The sequence below is a fragment of the Tachysurus vachellii genome, chromosome 25, assembly GCF_030014155.1.
Source record: "Tachysurus vachellii isolate PV-2020 chromosome 25, HZAU_Pvac_v1, whole genome shotgun sequence".
Lineage (NCBI taxonomy): Eukaryota > Metazoa > Chordata > Actinopteri > Siluriformes > Bagridae > Tachysurus > Tachysurus vachellii.
In genome coordinates this window covers 6,191,259-6,214,086 of record NC_083484.1, presented here as the reverse complement: position 1 = coordinate 6,214,086, position 22,828 = coordinate 6,191,259, and the positions used below count along the sequence as shown (strand labels likewise).

The following is a 22,828-nucleotide window of genomic DNA, read 5'->3' as shown; positions in this document are numbered from 1 at the left end:
ATTTTCTACCGCTTATCCGAACTACCTCGGGTCACGGGGGTCATCGGGCATCAAGGCAGGATACACCCGGGACGGAGTGCCAACCCATTGCAGGGCACACACACACTCTCATTCACTCACGCAATCACACACTACGGACAATTTTCCAGAGATGCCAATCAACCTACCATGCATGTCTTTGGACCGGGGGAGGAAACCGGAGTACCCGGAGGAAACCCCCGAGGCACGGGGAGAACATGCAAACTCCACACACACAAGGCGGAGGCGTGCTAACCACTAAGCCACCGTGCCCCTGAATAATTACATTATACACAAATTTATAGATGAGTAAATACAAAGAGTACTGAACGTATTTAAAGGTGCTTAGTATCGGAGATGAGCAGGTATGATTTTTGGCTGATTTGGGCCAAGGTGTCGTGTGATGTTATCAGAACACGCATTCAGGTAAAGCCTTCTTTGATTCATGTGTCAAACATGAGTTCAGCTATCAGTTGTGATTCATCAAACATTTCCAGCCTCAACAAACACAAAAAAAACACTCAAAATCCTGGAGGGAATGATAAACACAAATCTGCAATATCCAGTGAGATTATCCACTGATGGAAAGAGTGAAACTTGGGTATAAACTGATTTGAGAAAGTAGTAGAGCATGATGATGAATCAGACAGGTTCAGAGATTAAGGAAAACCCCAGCAGTTGAAGTGTGTCAGATTCTGGCAGGAACATCACATCAGACAGCTAAAATGGACCTAAAACCCAACTTCTTTTATGATCTACAATGTAACACAAATCTTCTACAATTATTGTTCATATGACATTTGTGAATATTTACTCATGCACCCAGGTTCTATGTGACCTTTGAATGTCACTTTATAAGTTAGAGTGACACTTTACAGACATAAATAACAGAACTTTTCATTGTAGAACTTTCCCACCCCCAAACATTTTAGGGTGCCTCACTTGGAAAAGGCTTCAGTACCGAATAAGTTGTGATCATGATTGGCATTGTGTCTAAACACTATTAGAACATTGTAAAGGTTTAAATTAGGCTGTGTAGCTTTTAATTAAAACAACACTGGATAAACTAAGGTTTTATGCAGGTTTTCCATTTCATGAATATGAAAATGGATTTGTGATTTAAGGAGAAAAGTACATTTAGTCATATTATAGAATTTACATCAAGTTATTTACTACAACACTGCATGTCTTGAGATAATGCTTATACTGTCCCCACACAGTGTTTTTCATAGTGTTTATTCCCCATGATGCTCTGCATAGAACTAGGCATTTAGCGACCCTATGTCCTCTGTAAGGATGTGTTATGTGTGTGTGTGTGTAATGTGTGTGTGTGTTACATTGGATTCTAAATGTTAAATGCTTTTTTTGTAAGCCAGGATCTGTGCACAGAGCTTTATATAGATCTAATATGGTATAAATTTTGTGTAAATTACCAATACACTGGAATTTCCTTTAAAATACATGGTCCAATAAACAGGCAAAGGGTTAGGTGATCAGCAAACATCAATACCAGGTCAAAATACAAAATTACAAATTAGCAACACAGGTAAAAACAAGCAAACAATAATAATAATAAAAAGGGAATACAAATGTGCAAAAATCAAGGCTTGGCAAGTTCAGGTACAGTAAATGTACACTGCCTGCTACGTTACTGCAATGTAGATGTAGAAATGGTGTTTTTACATATTGTGTGGTAATGACTGTGTGTGATTAGAAGTTTAATGTGACTGTTAGTGTTATAGCCTGAGGGTGTTGAGAAGTGTAGTCCATGGTGGCCATGCTGTAGTTAGTCCTGATTGAAATTAAGATGTTTGGTCGCTCAGTAGTTAACATGTTTGGCTCAATTCCTGCAGCCTCCGTAGTGTGTGAATGGATGTGGGAGTGTATCTGCAATTGTGCCCCTGCAAAAGATGGCATTCTGGTCGGACCGGCACCAATTTTACTGTGACTCAGTAGGACCACTGGTGTATAGAAAGGATGGATGGATGGATAGATGGATGGATGGAGCTAAATTCCATTCTGGTGTAGATTTCATGTGTCATTTATCAGTTTTATTTGTACCCCAGTGGAAAAAAAAAATCTGGTAATCTGTAACTTTTCTTGTTTCTTAGGTTAATTTTTAATTTGTGGTTAATTTGAATTCATTTTAGATTTACAGTTAATTATGGTCCATTATGGTCCTTAATTTATAAAAAAAAAAAAAAAAAAAAAAGTACAATATTTATATTTCTCACACTAGGTATAAATATTAATATTGTAATATTAAATACTAATATTAAAATACAAAATATAAAGGAAAGACCCGAGCAACCATTAAAGGTATAGTCTGAAAGTGTAGGCATGTTTCAGGCTCTGTCTGCTCTTGACATCTTTGAAAACAGAAGGTTGTAAGCAGATCCCATGCTGTACAGCGAAGCGTGATATTGTGTTAGACAGTTATCACGCAATGAATTCATTTCATCCTGGATTTCTGCCTGCAGCTGTAAAACAAGAAGTTTGCTTTTCATGGTTCTGGTTCAACACCGAAACTAGTTAAACAGTCCGAGGTCTTTTGCATGCATAAAGCTTCCTGCTGTTTCCTTTGAGATTTGCTGTGTATCCAATCCTCTCACCTGGACGTCAGTGAGTTGATTCAGTTTGGAACAGGTTTGAAATATCAGTCATTCCTCTGGCTGAGTCAAACCAGAAGCCTTTTATTTCTCGCCTTGTGTGTTTGCCCTTTTTATCCAACTGTAAATTTACTTTGGAAACTAAAGTTTTAATAGCCTTCCAACCAAAATTACAGAGGGAGGAGAGCCCAAGGCAAGCCTATAAATCAGGCACGACAAGCCACTCCAAAGCCATAAACAAGTGGGCAATAAAAATGCAATCTTTGGGGGGGAATTTAAATGGAGTAAGTAGTTATTAAAAACCTTATGTAATGACTTAGTTTAACACTATTTTTAAAAGAAAAAAAAAAGAAAAACAAGTTCCTGAGATGCGAGAGAAAATAAAAAAAGAAAATGACAGAATTCATTCATTACGCTGTGCCCACTGGGAACAAAGACACATTTTGAGTGATTCTGCAGATGGAAATGGACTATGACAGACACTCTGGATTACATGCAGCAGCAGCGTATTTAAGTACTGTACACCATAAAAAAATCTCACCCTAAGGGCCAATTAAAGATTTGCAAATGCTGATGTTACTAATAGCTACTTTGAAACTGGTGTGGCAGTTTGCCTTTCTCTTAGTCCGTTACAGGTCTTTATAACAAACCAACCGACCGTCAAAAACGACAGCGGCAAAATATATTTATACAGCAGCTTTTTTTCAATCGAGTGGCAGAAAATTTTTTGAAGTGTTTCCAAAAAGCAAAGAAGCAAAAAGAAGAAGCTTCAAAAGCAAAAAAGTTGTCTTTTAAGGCACAAAAGACAGCCTTGGCCATTAAAGACAGTGAAGGAATGCTTCTTCTTATATAAACCTTTAAAAGGCACGTCTGTGCAAACTCTGTTCACGCAGGTCAGGATGAGAGAGAAAGAGACCATCTGTTTTTCAACCCTGTCATCAACAATGCTAGAGGTACCTTTTTTTTAACTCTTAAAATAAAAAGCAGCTGTCTAGATTTTGAAGTAGTTTAAATCTTAACAGCTTTGCACACATAACATCGTAAGACACCACTTGCCATTTAACCCTTATATTTATTCTAGAGTGACTTACAGCTGAAGGCGTAACCTGTGGCTTTTCTGAAATGTTGGGGTTCCTAAGAAAAGACTTTGCCTGGGCCCCCCACTAAACACCATCTACCCCACCACAAGGCCATTCACTGCTTTGCTAACATAATACCTCTACCTAATTTTACTTAAAACTATTCTGTAAAATATAATAATAATAATAATAATAATAATAATAATAATAATAATAATAATAATCTTTATACCATTTATACCACAGTGCTGTTGAATTCTCACATCTGGCTGGCCAGAACGTGTTCATTATTTTTCTATTATCGCGGCTCTGACCTACTGTAATTCAGATCATATTAGATTCATATTAACTAACTTGTTCCAACAAATTACTGTTTCTATATTAACATGCCATTTAAAAGAACATATATGGTAGAAATTCCACATAATAACACTAATCAGCCATAACATTAAAATGATCTTTTTCAGCGGCACCTGTCAAGGGGTCGGACATATTAGACTGCAAGTGAACAGTCAGTTCTCCAATTTGATGTGTTAGAAGTAGGATAAATTGGTAGGTGTTTGGATCTGTGTGAATTCTGGATGATTAGATGACTGGGTCTGAGCACCTTTAAAACAGGTCTTGTGGGGTGTTCACTGTGTTCAGCGGTTAGTACCAACCAAAAGCAGTGCGAATTGATGCATGTGCAGAGATAAGGTAAGCCTATCTGGTCCGATCCCACAGAAGAGCTGCTGTAGCACAAATTGCTCAAAATGTTTCTGGCTATGATAGAAAGATGTCAGAACACTTGATGTGTTCCAAGTTGTGTTGCTGAACTGTAACTACTGTACCTATGCTGACCCCTGTACTGTACACCACCAAAAGTGCTTACAATGAGCACATGAGTATGAAGAAATGGGATGGCCAGTTGTGTGTGTATCGCTTACTTAGGGAAGAGATGGCATCAGGATGCACTGAGGTAAAAAGGCAAGCCCGTGGAGGCAGAGTGGTCTCAATGCTCTCTGGTCATTGTTCTGCTGGGGAGTATTTTTTCCTGGTATTCGTGTGGATGTTACGCTCATTCATGGCAACAGTATTCCCTAATGGAAGTGGCTTCTTTCAGCAGGATAATGTGCCCTGCTACACTGCAAGAAATTGTTCAGGACTGGTTTGAGGAACATGAGTGTTGTTGAATTGCCCTCCAAATTTCCCACATCTCAATCCAATTGAGCATCTGCGGGATGTTTTAGACAAACAAGTGAAATGAATAGACATCCCACCTCAAAACGTACAGGACTTAAAGGATCTGCTGCTAACAATTTGGTGCCAGATACCACAGCACACCTTTAAAGGTCTTGTGGAGTCCTTGCATCAATGGCTCAGTGCTGTTTTGGTGAAACAACAGGGAGTATCCTTGTTAATAAGGTTTGGATTTATGTAAGGAAAGTTTACAGTTTATGTTCTGTTTCCGAAATGTTATAGGAGTGTCTGTTGTCATCACTCAGCAGGTGTTATTCCACTGGAAATCAACGTGTGGGTTGCATTTTCATCTTCTAAACTTAAAGATAAAAATGCCTAGTGAAAGAAATCTTTGTATAGCTGTTATAAAGTGATAACAGGGACTAATTTATCTTTTGCATGTTCCACAATGTGAAATGTAATTAAAAACATATATTTATTCATCAGATTTATAATTCTTGGCATGTTCTTGTGGTATGAGGAGAATAAACACTTCAGGACATGATATTATCATTGATTCACATCCAGTTGTAGAACTCTGTCACATTTCTTTCACTTGATCAATTTTTCTGCTTTTATTTAACAAAGCATGTTTTAGCAAAGCATTTACTCTTTTCTTTGGTAACCCATGTGTGACTTGAGTTTCATAGCCTAACATAAATAATAAGGTCTAGTTTCATACAAGGGCTAGTACATGGCTAAGGTTCTTATTAAAAGGCACTGATTCTTACATACAGTAATGGCTGACTCTATGAATAAATCAGGAACATAAAAACAACCTGGCTTGATTAACAAAGCCAGCACTCAAGAAGGTTCTGTGGTAGACAACATTTTCAGCATTATGTTATCATGCTGTTTGACCCAAGAATCCAAGAAATTGCTCATAACTTTTGCCCTGGACATTTACCTCCGAATATAATATGTCTACGCAACACATTTAAGTAATAATTCAAAACAAAGGAGACTTTTATTAGTATCTGTGCAGAGAGGTAGAGAAATTTATCTGTTCATGTTCTGTGAGGAACATCTTTGTTGGAGTAAAGACAACCAATATATTTCCAGTAAAGTTTAGTAAAACTTATTTCAAATGAACAAAACATAGCTAGAATTTTATTTAGGTAATCAAAAGCACTTGTGGATTTATTGTTATGTGCATTGGTAATCTACAGTTAAAAAAAATTTAAATAAAATAAAATAAAATAAAATAATAATAATAACAATAATAATAATAATAAAATAATCGAATAAATTACGAAGAAGAAAGTTCATTAGGAAACATTCTGAATGTTGATAGGTTGTGGTATTAAAAAGCAGACCTTTAATACTCTTGTAATAGTGATATGAAGGCCTCACTTTATATTTAAGTGCAACAGACAAAATATGTCAAAACCATTTCACAGAGCTCTGTTGAAGGAAATGAAAAACAAAACCTGACAAGTCCAGAATGTACAGTCCATCAAAATGTTGGATATTAATATTTTAATATTAATATAACGCAGAACCTTGTAACACTCCTGTTAAAAATATCGATCCTCAGAGAACAGTAGAAGTCTACCATGTAAAGTACAAAGTGTAGATACATAGCTGTGCATTACTCAATGGACTACATAATATATGTCTAGTCAAAACTGCCCTTTCCGCTAAAATGCCTTAGAGTATATTGCTATAGCAGACATATATCATACTGATAGTGTTATGGTAGACAAAATTCGAAGCTGTGGTCTGCGTTGTCTCTACAGACTTTGAGCCACCATCTGTGAAATTGAAAAAATGACCACTTCTAGTCATGTATTAAATGAAAAGAAAAGCACCATTTTGTTGTTTTACAGTAACACACAGATTTGAGGGTGTTTTGAGAGACGCACTCAGATATCCTATTGACTTTATTGATTTTTCACAAATGCTGGATGAAATTCAGCATGACAGACACCACGTTTACAGTTTACCCCTGTTATTAGCTTTGTGGTGTATGTAGTGGCTTGCTGGTGCAACTGAACGTTTACCGTTGAAGCTAAAACCAGAAATCTAATGTGGGATTTCAGGCAGAAATGCTGCATGCTGACTGGATGTAAATTATGTAGTCCATTAGAGAACCCTGCTGTAAATCACTTATTGAATATGATTGCTATAACTTTTATAGATATAGTAGGTGGAATGGAGGTCAAAGTCGATTGCCTGCAGTTTGAATATCAACACCACTGAACACATCATATTAAAATATTGTCAGACTGACGTGTCCATCAGAACTACGTACTACTAGTGTTTTAGTTGTTTAGTTGTTTGTTTTCTCTTTAACTCTCAGTTCCACCCTTTCCTTAGGGAATTCTGACCACTTCCTTAGACTTCCACAGTTATTGTTTTCAACTGCATACAGTAAGCCCACAATATATTCCAATGAATGTACTTCTTTTCTTCCAACATGTAAACAAATTAGTCATTTGAACCACAGGGACCGTTACAAAGTTTTTCATTTAATAAAGAAAGAAATGAAGGAGCCTGCAGTGTCTAATATGTGCACATGTTAATGAATGTGGCTTTTCATTGTCCAATGGTTTTGCAATATTAAACTATTTTTGTGAAGGTTTAACAGAAATTAACATCATATTCATATCACAACATGTGATATAGATTTAGCAAGAGACTTAACTTTGTCTCACAAAGCCAGACGTCTTTTTTTTACACGTGAAAATGGTCAGTAACTTGCCATTTGACTGACAGGGCAGATGACCAATCATAAACCTTTTTCAAGGTGTTTACTCACCACTAACTGTTTCACATCTGCTCTATCTTGAGTTAGTATTGTATTAGTCAGTAGGACAATGTCACAGTGTTTAATAAGTTCTCACTGTGAACCAGTTTTATACACAAAAGTACAGATTGTGGCCAGAAAAGTACTCACTTTGCATGAATTCTGAGCATCTGAAGCTGAAACTGGACATATTATGCATTTCTAAATCTAGTAGATTGATACAGTAGATAAATGTCATACTGATTGTTTTACAGTAAATAGAACTGATGCTTTAACCTCTGTTGTCTCTGCAGAATTTGAGTCACCATCTGCGAAACAATAAAGATGATCACTTTATATGATATACAGTAGTACATGAAAAAAGGAGCACCTCTTGGGGACAGACTCAGATTTTGGGCACAGCCATCCGAACATCTGTATTGATTTTTGACGGTTCAAATTACACACAAGAGAGACTACAGCCTCAATGCTACAAGCCAATTTATGGGCAAAGAAAGTGTATTTATTCCCCCTCAGGGAAAGGAAAGCAGGTTTTGGGGTAGTTTAGCTCAGAGTTGGATTTGCATTAAGGGTTTGACTTGCTTTCTGCTCTGAATGATAAAAAAAAAAAGCAAACCAATTTAAATAACTAATTTTTACTCCCTTTAGAGTATCAGGTTTGAAGAAAGGTGTATGAATGTTACAGTGCTAGGCACTAACAATTATAAATGGACCTCCAAGCATGGATTTATTGGTCAACATCACGATCCCTATTATAAATTATTATTACTTCTAGTGGGTTGTCTTTTGTTTAATGTCTGTTCTTTATTAAGCTAAGATGCATGGAAAGGAGAGTAATAACAATCGTTTATTGTCTATAATTATCAATAATATCAATAACTGCAACATATTTACTTTTGCTGTCCTTTTAACAGATACATAATGAAATGTGTTTGTTAATTTTTACTAATTGGATAACATTCAACATAATTTCGTCTGGGATTTTGTTAAGTTCTCCCTTTAGGTTAAGAATAATGGACGTTGAGTTGCCCAGTAACAGAAGCACCTATTGAGCACAGGGGTCCAGTATTATGATGTTTCTTTTACATTTGTAATTTGATAATCATTTTATAACAATTAGTTATCATGAAAACCATTATCCTCATGTCATTGATGAGAAATTTACCTCAGAGTTTAGCATTTTAGTCCATTATACACTCTATGAGGCTACTGTACATCTTTACAATGTCAAGAGTAGAAATTAAAAATAAGGTACTGTATGTGTTTTATCTATGTACTAACTTGCCATTTTATCTTGGTGACTTAAATAAAGATCTGCTTTTCCTAAGTGCTATAAGTGTTAAAAACACTCGTTATAGTTATTGCGATAAAAGGAAAAGTTGGAGATGAATCTGTGAAAACTATATATAGGAATTAAAATGACAAATGTGTGCAATGGTGCTGTTATGTCTGTTAAAGATAAATTAAATTAAAAAAAAATTCAATACAGCAAATATTTACACTATGGGTTCTGTCATTAATTCAATTGTAATTGGCATTGGCATTGCTATTGCAGCTGGAATTGAACCATCATATACAGCAGCGCTCTTTTTCAACGTGCTACACATATTCTATGGTACAGTGCAAGCATTTTGGTGTATAATCAGCTTTGAGAAACCTCTGCTGTATAGAACACTTGATCCAGAGAAAGCTGTAGGTCAGTACGCTGTAAAGCAGGGCTCTGGTGGTGGACATGAGCTTCCATGCTGCACACATGAAGAATCGACAATTTCTGATCTCTTATGGCATCCTCAACAGTGAATTTTAAAACTTTTCGCATTGAGTAATATTATATACAGTTTGTTTTTCTGGTTCTAATTTTATTTCACTGATTTATTTGTATCTTTTATTATTATTAATGTGCCCTAAAAGATGCAAATGTATTTTGTAGCCTGTGTAGGTTTGAGTGTTATTTACTATACACTTAACTGCACTATTAAAACAAGCTAAAAGAGTGTCCCAAATAAGTTTTAGCTTTAGCTATGAAAAAGACTTAACTATGAAACTCAGTGTGCACTTTTTGTAATTTCTACTAAAGTCAAATATTACAAAAAGGCTAAACAATGCCATTGTCGTTTCTATGTAAAAAACCAATTAGTTTAGTTGATCGTACTGAGTCGATCATTCTTCCTTAAAATTTTATCACCAAACCTCTGAGGTAACTAAAAAGAGCCAGATACAGCTGACCACATTTGAAGATACATGGCCATAAATTAGAGCCGACGCTGGAGTACTGGCAGGCAGAACAAAGCCAAAAAACATCCTGATTCAGAGAGAATTTGGAGATAAATGATTTGGTATATTATTACACCATGTACTATGTTCTTGACTACAGGGTTTTTCCTTTTTTTGAATTGTCTCACACTGAGCCAAAATGATGCTACACTGCACCGTAGTTAATGTTTGTACAACTTTCATAATTTGAGGATTCTCGTATGGCTCAATGACCTTAAGTGTAAATGATAAATGATGTGATTTGTCACATCTGCTGAGAACAAAGTCTCATAATCTGAATATATTCCTTAACACCAAAAACCTGATGATACGATTTGGTCATTTTCTCAGAAAACTCTAATTAATGAATTACATTTATATTAATTAGTTTAGATTTATGGGGACACCTGGGCAAAGCATTAAGAGCTGTCACACACCTTACAGCTACAGGTCTTATTCTTTATAGCCAGGACAGGACAAGATAGCACAGTTAATAACTTGGTAGCCAGAGCTTGTTTTCTGTAGTTGCCAGGATCTAATAAAGCTTATAAATACTACAATATCTATAAATGTTCTACAAACCAAAGAAAATTGCAAGTTCAGACAGTGTATCTATAAACTAAAGAAACAATTCTGTAGTTTAATGCACTCACCAGACACTTTATTAAGAACATTGTACTTATACTGTGTCTCTGATCTTTCAAAACAGCCTGGGTTCTTCATGGCATGGATTCACAAGATGTTGGAAATGTCTCTGAAATTCTGGTCCATGTTGACATGAATGCATCACAAATTTCCTACAGATATTTCATGCTACCACATCCCAAAGGTGCTTATTAGACTGAGATCCAATAATTGGGAAAACCACTGAAGAACACCGAGCCCAATGTCTTGATGATGAAATCACTTTTCGACAATGCAAAGTGATGCAAAAGTGTAGCCATTAGAAGATGGGCAAATTGTTAAATGGTTGATGTGAGCATTATGCGCAGCTGCTGTCCCGTAACTGTAAGATTTTATGCATTGCACTGCTGACACGTCATTGGCTGATTAGGTAATGACATGAATATATGGCCGTTCAACCTGATCCTAGTGTTCCAAATTAAGTGCCTTAGTGTATATTGTATATTGCATATATGGATATACTGCAAAGATTGTGAGAGGAAAAAATGGGGACCTGGAGTGAATAATGTCTAAATATATCAGAAATAGCAGCACATGCACTATAGTGACCTTGTTTCCCAAGCAATAGACAAGAAAAAGAGGAAAACATTTCTAATATCCATATCTGATGTAGTATTTCCAGGGGTTTTGTGTGTATTTTGACATGTGGTTGGGCTGAAATTCTTGCTAAAACCTGGCAATCAATACACCTGTTTAAAGATTTCCTCGAATGGAGTTAGAGCATACAGTAAAACTGCTCAATACTGTATGCTGCTCTCGAATACCTACTGTGAGGTTATTAAAAAACATCCTTGGCTGTCTGAAGAGTTGAGCTACAAGATGTCTTCAAATAAAAAAACAAAAATCATTCCCAAACAACGGCAACAAAAAAGCAACCACAAATTCATACATTTTCTAAATGTGCTAAATCTACATGTAAACAGTGTCAGCTGTGTGAGTGTAGTTCATAGCGTAAAATGTGAGAAAGCCGTTATTTTAGTCTAGGAGGAGCGACATGAAAAATATACACAAGAAGAAATATAATGGGGTTAAAAAAATTCTAACCCATGTGGTGAGCTTGTGTATGCTGGGGCTGCATAAAGCCGTCTTTGTGGATGAATCGGTTTTATTGTCATTGAGTTGGTGTGTGGTTATGATATTTCTGAACTGTGTGTAGCTCTTGGATTAATACAAATACACTGGGAAAACCACAAAGCGAAGGCTGAATTATAATGTGTTCCTTTTTCCGCTTGAACATTCAAGTGTGTGTGTGTGTGTGTGTGTGTGTGTGTGTGTGTGTGTGTGTGTGTGTGTGTGTGCAATCTTGGACAATCATTCCTTGAGCTGACTGCCTTTAACACTGTGCTTGCTCCACATTTCTGACAGGTTTCTGTGATTTAAAGTGCATCTGTGTGTACATTCTGAGCTTCACGCCTGTGCAAATCTCTCCTTGTACTTTTTAGGACTACCCTGAAAGGTGCCGCTCAAAAAAATCCAAGATATTGCGCCCTTTAGCAAGGGCACTAAACCATAATCTGCTTCTGTCAGTCTCTTTCAGTCAGCAGAGAAACAAGACCTCAGTGGCTTGAGCTAATCATATCTAGTGAAATAAATACAGGTTCAAATACACACTCCATACGTTTAGAGCCACTTCCTTGAAAGTGACCTTGTCCTGTTTTAAACACTCTGGAGGCCTTCTGGCTCTGAACAGCTTGATTACTTATTGAGTACTCTTAAAATGACATCGATCACACAATCTATAATTTCATGGAAAGGGGGAGAGAAGCGTAAATTAAGTGACAACGTTTGCAAGCACTCTAAAGCACTCTGTGCTTTGGCATAAGCAGGTTTTAGCTGGTTTGAACCCAGGAGTGGTTTGTATGGGCAGATAAGAACTGGTAGAGAACTGGAATGGATGGAGAAAATCAGGTAGTGACAGATGATTGGGATTATGATGATTTTAAACTTCTTATATCCAATTTGGCTTTAAATTACCTTTCTCAAAGGGGTGAATTATTAAACACATGAATCCTTTTTGAATCTATTTCATGGTAGTGTACAACCTACAAAACACGTTTGCAAATTTTTTAATCTTTCAAAAATATACACGATTTTATCATACGCTGTAAAATTACAACAAAAAATAGGCTCTAGTAAATTGCAAAGTCTACTATGTTCTATTTCATGCACCTTGGAAAGACTGAAAAACTTTACTTAAGGTTTTGTAGGAAAAACTCTTTGGTTATTTAAGGTGCCTGTAATATAAAATATTTATTTCACGTATAGTTTCTATAATATTTTATGACAAAACAAGAATAAAAACTGAAATCCATGAAAATAAATGAAACCATAAAAGGTTTTACGGTGTATAGAAACTTTTTACTGGCTAAAAGTACCAGATAAGAGTTTTTTGATTGGTTCTATATAGAACCTTTTTATTAAAGTGGCCCAAATATAAATTGCCCAATAGAACCCTTTAAGGAGCTACAGACAACAAATACTTCTAAGGGTCTAAGGTGGAAACCAATTTTTTACTGGAAAGGATTTGATATTAATTTACATGAATTCATCTGTAACAATAGAATTTTTTTCTATTTAAAATTGTGGCACTGAACAACAGAAATCAAATCCAGCCATATTTTCTAGATGACTGATGGCTGACACTGTTGTATCTTCACTTTGATTACGTTATGTTATTTGAGATAATTCAACAATTCCAACTTCACATGAAAATAACACACTCGAGGAAAAACATACTGCATGGTCAGTAATATGTCAGTTGAATCTAATCTGATATCTTTCAGCATTTCAGAGTGATAAGGATCAAGATAATTTAGTATAGATACTTAAACTAACTGTCTGTGTGAGTATAAAATTGAGGCTCACCTGTGTGTGAAATGAATGGATGCTCAGCTCGGTGGCAGAGTGACTCTGTGGCCATCGATACACCCCAATGGGACATTTTTCCAGGCATTAAGAGCAGAAGAACCAGGAGGCGGGCCGGGCCGGATCCCGAAATACGGGGCGCCATCGGCCTCACCGAGACTCGACACACTGCGGTTAGAGGCAGCCAACACAGCACTGCGCATCTGAGACCTGCAGAGACAGATAAGGGAAAGCATAAGCAAGTATGTGTATGATGGTTTATGAGTCTCGACCCTCCTATGTTCATTGAACCATAATGTCTATTTAGAAACCAACACCACTGTAGTATTTACATACAAATATGTAAAGGGAAAGGCACTTATTCTACATTTAGAGTTCAATTTTGAAATAGCCTTCATTTAAATTTAATTCAATGACATTTGCATAGCTTTTAACCTTGGACAATGTCACACAGCAGTATTTTTTTAGAAATATATAAAACTAGAATATACTATAAATTTATCCCTAATGATACTGAATGCTGGTGGCAAGAAAATTGTCCTTGAGATTATATGAGGAAAAAAACAGATTCTCATCAGGGTGGCACTAGATAATGTGATTATAAATCATTTCTTTTCTATAACTGTGTACCCTATAGACAAAAAAATAACCAGGAAATGTATTCTTATTGTTGAAGGTATCAACTGTTCATTGATGGGCAAGTGCAAAAATCTTCCTGGTAATCACAGCCCTATAGCTATATATAAGTCCAGTCAATTGTAACACTTTTATTAACACTTTTATATCACATATACCTGAACATCACATCCTCTCTGTAATATACACTAAGTTCCTGAGTTAGCAGTACTACCCATGTTTTGAAGAAAACTAACATGATCGCAAGATTTTTGTTAACATTCATGGAACTATAAAGCTGCAAGTATCTTGTAAGTAGGTTTCCAAACACAATACTACACTGAGGTTACCACTACTACAGAAAGAACATGTTAAATATAAGTGTTAATTAATTTTATCAGAATCAATTTGAGTTAACAGCTATCCTGACACCTCATGAAGTGAGTCACAAACTGACTCAACTGCTGAGGTGCTAACATTATAAACAGGAAAAATCCTAGCAGGAAGAGAGAAGAAACAAAATAATACATATACTGTACAAAAAAAAAAAAAACAAGCAGATGTTGGCTGACACAACGCCTCATAATGTAGAACCTAGATTCTCACCTAGCAAGGAAACCGGTGTTTTGCTCCTACTGTAGTTGGATAAAATTGGCACAAAGACAAAGTAACCAGTACTAACTTTCATGCACTATGTCCTTTCCCCTTCAGTTAACTTTTGTTTTATTTTGGTCACATCGCTGCTTTATCTGAAAAATCAGAGACGTTCTAAGATGTTTACTGTATTGCCATAACGATAGGGTTAGAAAGTCTGAAATTTTGACACATCTGGAAAGGACACACTGCCAGAGCGTAAGCATTCATAAGTATGTGAATATTATTACATTAAACTATATATCTCACTAATTAGGAAAGTATATGAAAATGAATCTAGATACAAAGCAATAGACTTAACAGTGTATCAGAGATCAGGACTGTCTGCTTTTTCATCACATTATTGTGGTACTGTACTATAAAGACAAAATTAAATGCTCCAAAATGACACCCTGGCAAACCGTTGAAACAAACCCGAACTATCGATGCTCTACGATCAGGATGTGATTTCATTCCCTTGTCACTATTGGCCAGAATGAGGATTAAAATAAACTCTACCTAACACTGCAGTCTGGGTGAAAGTATGTTTTGAAACCCATCACTGGTCACTCAGTTTAATGAGGCTCAGCTCTATATCGAGAAAGGCACCAGTCGAAAGTAAACAACAGCCTTGTATTTGTATATTAAACCAATCTGCTAGGTTGACATTAACACCTCATTTAGTAATTGAATGCAGATGTCTCCGTAATTGCAACCAAAGCGTATGGTTTTGGGTGTAGGCAAAGATGGTGCCTGTTTTGTGTTGCATCCTGTCTTGTGTTTTGCCCCAAAGGGATGGATAATCCAGTGATATGAAATTTATAGCATGATAAATGACGCCACAGAGCTATTTTAAGTATCACAAATATGGTGTTCCAGTTGGCTTCCTTTTCCTTGTTATTATTTTTTTTTTTTGCAGCTGTAAAACAAAACTTTACTGACATCACAGACTCATATGTGAGCAAACCTAAATATAATAATACACATAAGGGGAAGTAACATCAAGTGATTTTTTTTTCTTGTCAAATCATCTAATCATAGTATATGAAAGAATTTAAGGTGTGGAACATCTTTTTAGTCTGAAACTCTCAAAATGTCTTTTGATTTTTATTTATTTCTCAGTAATCAGAGGAGCCCCGTCGTGTCTCGGTTTCAGATGGGACTTGAATATCAACAACAAAGAAATGAAAAATTAACAAGGAATTCAACCTGACAGCAGATTAGACATGGCACAATAACCTGTTAATGAATAATGCAACCTTCAAAAACATATGTAAATTTGAATAAACAATCTCATACAAGATAAGTAATGACTCATCTTCTGTTACTTTATCATCCAGCTCAGGGTCATGAGGCAGCAACACAAACCATGTACGAACGTCTGAATGTTAAACATAAAAATACTCTTATTGCAATCGGGAAAATTGAATAAAACATATTTAAATGAATATAATAGATGATAAAGGCAGAAATGAAATCAAAGAGAATTAAATTGGGCAATCATTAGCTGCTTCCATATCTGCTGAGGATTTTCTGAAGAGAAGTGTCCTATTGAAATGATTCAATAAGCAGGAGCCAAAATCTCTGAGCTGTCAGCTTTTATTTTCGATGATTAGCATCATCACTGACAGATGTTCAGTGTTGTATTAAGACATGCAGCAGAATGCACATGTGGCCTGAAACAAGGGGGAAAAAAATAAAAAGTAGTAACAGTTACACAAAAATTAAACAGTTTGGAAACGTACAGTATAGATGTTGAGATCCGACTCTTTGAGGCGTGACATCTAACCTTTTTACTTTTATAGTTTCAGCCCAGTGATGTGAATCTCTAGAACGACCTGTAACTTCAATTATTTAAAATACAGAAAAAAAAAAAAAAACAGTAACTGGTGCTCTTGTGAAGATTTGTATAGGAAGATATAGGAAGATGCAGTGTTTTCGTGAAGTATATTATTTTTATGTTTGTGGGAAAACGTTTGCTGTTTTGCAATCAGGAACATGTCTGGGGGGTCCTGGAGTGGCACTGGCCCCATCACATTCTCAGTGGCCACCACATGTGTCCCCTAATGAAAATGGCAGTTGATAGGTTAATGGGTTGTCAGCTATGTGACACTGACATATTAATTAGAGTTCTTACTGGCCATGAAATTTTAAGTAAAAAAAAATTCTGTCTAAATCCAACCTCGATCAGAACACCACCAGCCATATGGAGCCTTTTGATGTGACACTTATTGAAACAAAATTAAGAATTAATGTTGTTCGGACTCACCAAAAATCAAATAAAAATTTTAGGGTTCAATTTCACTTTAACTAATTCATAATAATAAAAGGACAGTGGTGGCTCAAGTGTTGTTGATAGGAGGATCAGGGTTCAAGCCCCAACACTTCCAAGCTGCCACTGTTGGGCCCTTGAGCAAGGCCCTTAACCCTTAACCCTTAATCACTGCTCCAAAGGTGCTGTATCATAGCTGACCTTGCGCTCTGACCCCAACCTCCAAAGTAGGGATATGCGAAGAAAAGCATTTCACTGTGCTATAATGTATATGCAAATACAGTAATAATACAAAATAAAAAAAATTATTCCTTTCTATTAATTCTATTCAAACATAACTAATAATATCCACGAATCAATGTATTAGAAATGACAAAAAGTAGATGTTTTAATAAAGCTTAAAGCCTCCTTACACACCAACATGCAGCAGTAAATTTATAGTATTCCTTTTACTGTGAAATTTTGGACACTTCATGCATTCAACACTCAACACTTTGCTTACTTAGTGAAAGAGGAGTGATGTTACCTGGTACCAGAGATGGGAGTAAGTCACACATGTGCAAGTCACAAGTAAGTCTCAAGTCATGAATGTCAAGTCATAGTCAAGTCGAGTCTTTTTTTAATATTTGTCAAGCAAGTCTCAAGTCTCAAATTTGCGACTTAAGTCTGACTCGAGTCAAGTCGAGTCCCCCATCTCTAAATCATTTAACTCAAGTCCGAGTCAATTCTCAAGTCATGAATGTCAAGTCAAAGTCAAGTCGAGTCTTTTTTTAATATTTGTCAAGCACGTCTCAAGTCTCGAATTCAAGTCTCAAGTCTGACTTGAGTCAAGTCATGTGACTCGAGTCCCCCATCTCTGCCTGGTACTCAAGCTGGATGAGAAAAAGTGTGCTCAAGATGACTTCTTACAAAAGTCTTTTAAATTAGTCCACGCATACCGTGTGATTTATTTATCAACATTTTAATAATACACTCTATTCTGCTGAAGCCAGCGGCACCGCATTACAGCTGTTTGACTTGAAGCAGATTAAACTTCTTGTTGTGGATCAACTTTCATCAACAAGGCATTTCCTCCTACTGTTCACTGGATGGCCTTTTTTTTTTTTTTTTGTCTTTGCACCTTTCTCTGTAAACTCTAGAGTGTGTGAAAATCCCAGGAGACCAGTAGTTCAATCTTGATGTCCAATCTTTCACCGGAAATCTTTTACAATAATACGGGTTCACTAGGACACAGTCTGTTGAAACCTTCAGGATAAAAACTCTATTGGAAGAAAATATAGCATTTTTTTTATCTATTATTATATAGAAACAAACAGGTAAATAAGTAAGAGTTACTTGAAGTATTTCAGTTGTGCCATGGGCAAAGTAACTGGGTTTATGTTTTTAATGTACGTGCATTTGGCAAATGCACTTATCCAGAGTGACTTACATCTCATAAAACTGAGGATTAGGGGCCTTGCTCAGGGGCCCAGCATTGCAATAGTACACCTTCATGTACCTTAATATTGTCTATGAGTGTATAAGGTACAGTATATCATGAGTGTAGACTTAATTAATAATAATTTAATACATGTACAAACCAACTACATCACTGTTCCTGTTGCCGAATTCATGCAGTTTGAATTTTCAGGCAGTTCTCTAGGCATGAATGCTCGGGGAATAGCAAATGTCTGAAAGTTTTCCCTGAAATACTCACATTTGATTTATTTTTTCACATACCAAAGTTCAACAGGGCCTACAGGGCAAGGTCTCTCTGATGTAAGCCCCAAACTGTTCAGTGTACAACATGATTTTGCCAGGGTAATGTGTTTGGATTATAGGGTTGCCAAACTTGTCAGTCAATATCCCACCAACACTTTAAACTCTTTATACAGAAATTCCTTTCTTATTCCCTGACGGCTCAGAAGAACAGGGCCAGACATTGAGAAGGATGTCAAATTCAAATGCATTTGTATAGCGCTTTTAAGAATTGACATTGTCTCAAAGCAGCTTTATAGAACATAAACATAAAACAAAAGGTTAATATAAAGATTAATATAATACAAAAATTCAAGATTAATATATTTAAATGTATTTGTATTTATCCCCAATGTGCAAGTCTGAGGTGACTCAGGCGACTGATGTCACTGAAATCAATCAGGGTAAAGTCGTTCTCATTAACTTTCACACCATAGAAAGTACAACGGGCATGGCGAGGAGACTGATGGAGTTATCTCACATGAGATTTATAGGGATGATGAAAGGTGAAGATGTTTGGTATTGAAAAAAGCAGAAATCTGACCAGCAACCGTTTTAAGATACGTCCACACCTCCCTAGATCTGCTCTGCAGTAAGAATTAAACACCATAATGTTGTAAAAGCAACATGTTTACCTTTAATGAAGTGTTTTTTCTCTACTGAAAAATTATATAGAGCAGAATTATACAATTATAGGGGCTGTAAGAAGTCATCTTTTCTTTGCAGTCTAGCAAATGTTGCAATGTACTCTGACTTCACATGTACATTCAGCTGTTGATCAGAAAATGTATTAATATACATTTAGTTGGAGGTATTTTGTTTTGTGGGCTGATATTTTTTCCCTATGAATAATGCAAAGACACTTTTTTTGCTTTTTACCAGATGTTGGGATTTATAAATATATTATACGTTCATATAGGGAAATATTTTTTTCTTAAAAGAAAGAAAAGGTTTTTTAAAGGTCAGCTGGATATGATAAAAAAAAACAAAAAACATTAATTAATCAATTAAAAATTGAACATTGAAAATGATGATGTCAGGATCCAGCCTGGACTTTTGCCATATGCCTTTTGTTAACGTTTGGGGTTCATGTGTCTGTTCCTTCCCGCCTCAACACACCTGTCCCTTATGTGTCTAATTGTCTCCCGTATTTATCCGGAATACTTGTTCTTGTTTTGTCTTTGTTTGGTCTTGGGTTTAGTTTTGTTTATGTTTTATTTAATAAACCGTGTTTTTTTTTTGCTATCCTCGACACCCTGAGGTCATTTTATCCTCGAAGACACCCTTGTACCCTGACAGTTTAAGCAATGCCATCAGCAGAATTGTGTTATGTGGCTGAGAAATTCAGTTTAAAAAACTGCAATCTGTGCCGGACTGCTTGTCTGTGTTAATGCGCCTCCTGTTATTGATTTTATAGACTCTCTGCAAAAACTCTTCACTCCACACATAGTTCAGCTTAGTTCAGAAAGAAAAACATGGCAGAATCCAGAGCAAATAATTAAGATGAAATGAAAAATGCTGTTGATTTGCAAAAAAAAAACTTCAAACATTGCACTGATAGAATATTTCTGGTGTTTTTCTATGAGATTTATTATTTAGAGAGCCAATATGTTTATTATAAACCACCTATGAATGACAATTTGAGCTCATTTCAAGTTTGAGCTCATTTCAAATCAAAACAGTACAGAGATGTCACTCTTGACCATTCTCTTGAATTTACTGGAAGGTCTGGAATAAGATAATGTTGTTGTACATCTACTTAATCACTATAGATGCAGTCATCACTCTGACAGTTTACCTTTTTCTCATTCTAAGACTTCTGTAAAAATAATGTTGGCAAGAAATTTCTGTCTGTTTTTGGTCTGGTGTTAACAGACCACATAAATAAAAAAAAATAAAGATCTATAATAAATTTCATTTATTATAAAAAGTTGTTTGTTTTGATAGTTAAACTGTTGCATATTTCTGTCAGTTTTAGTTCTGAATAATAAAAAAATCATATTACATTTCATATTCACAAGATAAACGCAGAGAATCTTTCTCGTGACACCTTAATGTGTGATTTGAATTCTTATTCACACAAAAATCGCTTCATCTCTTTGTCTGATAATGGTATAATTATGGCATCATTATTTCAGCCACTTTATAAACCCACAAATGACAAATGGACAAACGGATCCCACTGATTTCCCACTACAGCACCCTACACTGTGACCTCTAATTTGACAGGACACACACTGTCCAATAGAAGTAAACACTGACAGGAAACGACAGAAGTGACGACTTTTATTTATAGGATGTAGCAAATGCATTATACACAGATTGAGGATTTTTCTTACACAATCATCCATACCAGAGTGCTAGAAACAGGCACAAACAAGCAAACACACTGATAGATGAACCATGCAAAAAGCCCATTAGGTATATATCTGTGAGCTAATGTGCCCCTGGGCTAAATGGAGCCTGACATGCAGCTGCTTTCTAAGAAACAATAAGGAATCTAACTTAGAAAACAGAGGAACTTTATGGTTACAAACAGTCATTAAAGTTTCTGAAGGTCATTATATACTACAGCGTATCATTAACCACATCATCTATATCAGCAATATAAAATGCTGGCTCAGTAGTCAACTCAGAGCTTTACTCTTGTACAGCTTGATAATACTATCCATATAAATAGTCAAGAGATTACGTGCATATATTTTAATCGAGAGATTCTAGGACTGAATTAGCAGCTATTAGCTGAATTAGCTGTGTATATACTGCCTGTAAATCATGTAGTCTGAACTTGATCTTAGATGTGCTTTTGTTCAGATCTGTAGAAAAGTAATTCCAAGCAGTGACATACACAAGCATGTCTGTTTCCACAAACACAATGCTACACAGAACAGCGCTAATCAGCGACCCTTTGTTAGCTAGCACAGACTAGCCAAAAAACTGTTAGGGGATTTTTAAGGCTTTCTTTTTATTTATCAACATAAACACTATCATTTGTTTTCAATAAAGACCAAGTAGGGGTTCATCAATATCAGGTACCATCCTCCTAGTTTTTATTTGATCAAAATATTGCATGTCATACAATACTTAATAGGGGGCACGGTGGCTTAGTGGTTAGCACGTTCGCCTCACACCTCCAGGGTCGGGGTTCGATTCCCGCCTCCGCCTTGTGTGTGTGGAGTTTGCATGTTCTCCCCGTGCCTCGGGGGTTTCCTCCGGGTACTCCGGTTTCCTCCCCCAGTCCAAAGACATGCATGGTAGGTTGATTGGCATCTCTGGAAAATTGTCCGTAGTGTGTGATTGCGTGAGTGAATGAGGGTGTGTGTGTGCCCTGTGATGGGTTGGCACTCCGTCCAGGGTGTATCCTGCCTTGATGCCCAATGACGCCTGAGATAGGCACAGGCTCCCCGTGACCCGAGGTAGTTCGGATAAGCGGTAGAAGATGAATGAATGAATGAATGAATGAACAATACTTAATATGTTCTCACAACAAGATTAAATTACTTTGGTAAATAGAGGACACTTTGTGGTTCGTGGTCCTTTATGCATAGAGTTTGCATGGTCTCCCTGTGCTTTGGAAATTTTCTTCAGGTACTCTGGATTCCTCCCCTAGTCCAAAGACATGAATTGTAGGCTGATTGGCCTCTCTAGGTTGTCTGGAGTGTGTGAATGTGTTTGCGATTGTGCCCTGCAATGGGTTGGCACCCTGTTCAGTCTGTCCCCCACTTTGTGCCCTCTTGTATAGTCTCCTATATGACCGTGTGTAGTGTAGGTGCTACAGAATGGTATGGATGGATGGATGGATGGATGGATGGATGGATGGATGGATGGATGAAGAGCTTCACCCACCATTTTGAAATTTGGCATGCTTTTTTCTTCAAGCTGTGATTCAAACAAGGTGATTTATGACACAAAGCTATTTGTGAGCATGGAGCAATGAAGTGAACTTACAGAGAAACTATTGCACATGAGAGCATCTCAATTCTGCAGACACTGAGCACTGAACACACTGAGCACTTCTCTTCAATTCACAGTACAGTGAACTTATTTTTACTGAAAACTCTGCTGATACTGATGCGCACACTCCGGTTAGCTGCCC

At 36.4% G+C, this 22,828-nt stretch overlaps 1 protein-coding gene across 1 annotated transcript in view; it reads right to left on the bottom strand.

Moving 5' to 3' along the window:
* The window catches only part of sema5a (sema domain, seven thrombospondin repeats (type 1 and type 1-like), transmembrane domain (TM) and short cytoplasmic domain, (semaphorin) 5A), a 208,578-nt gene that overhangs the window by 145,592 nt on the left and 40,158 nt on the right, over positions 1 to 22,828 (bottom strand). Inside the window, exon 2 of the mRNA XM_060861873.1 lies at positions 13,476 to 13,685. Within this exon, the coding sequence (XP_060717856.1) occupies positions 13,476 to 13,620 (145 nt within the window). The 5' untranslated portion in view covers positions 13,621 to 13,685. The remainder of the gene's footprint in view (positions 1 to 13,475; positions 13,686 to 22,828) is intronic.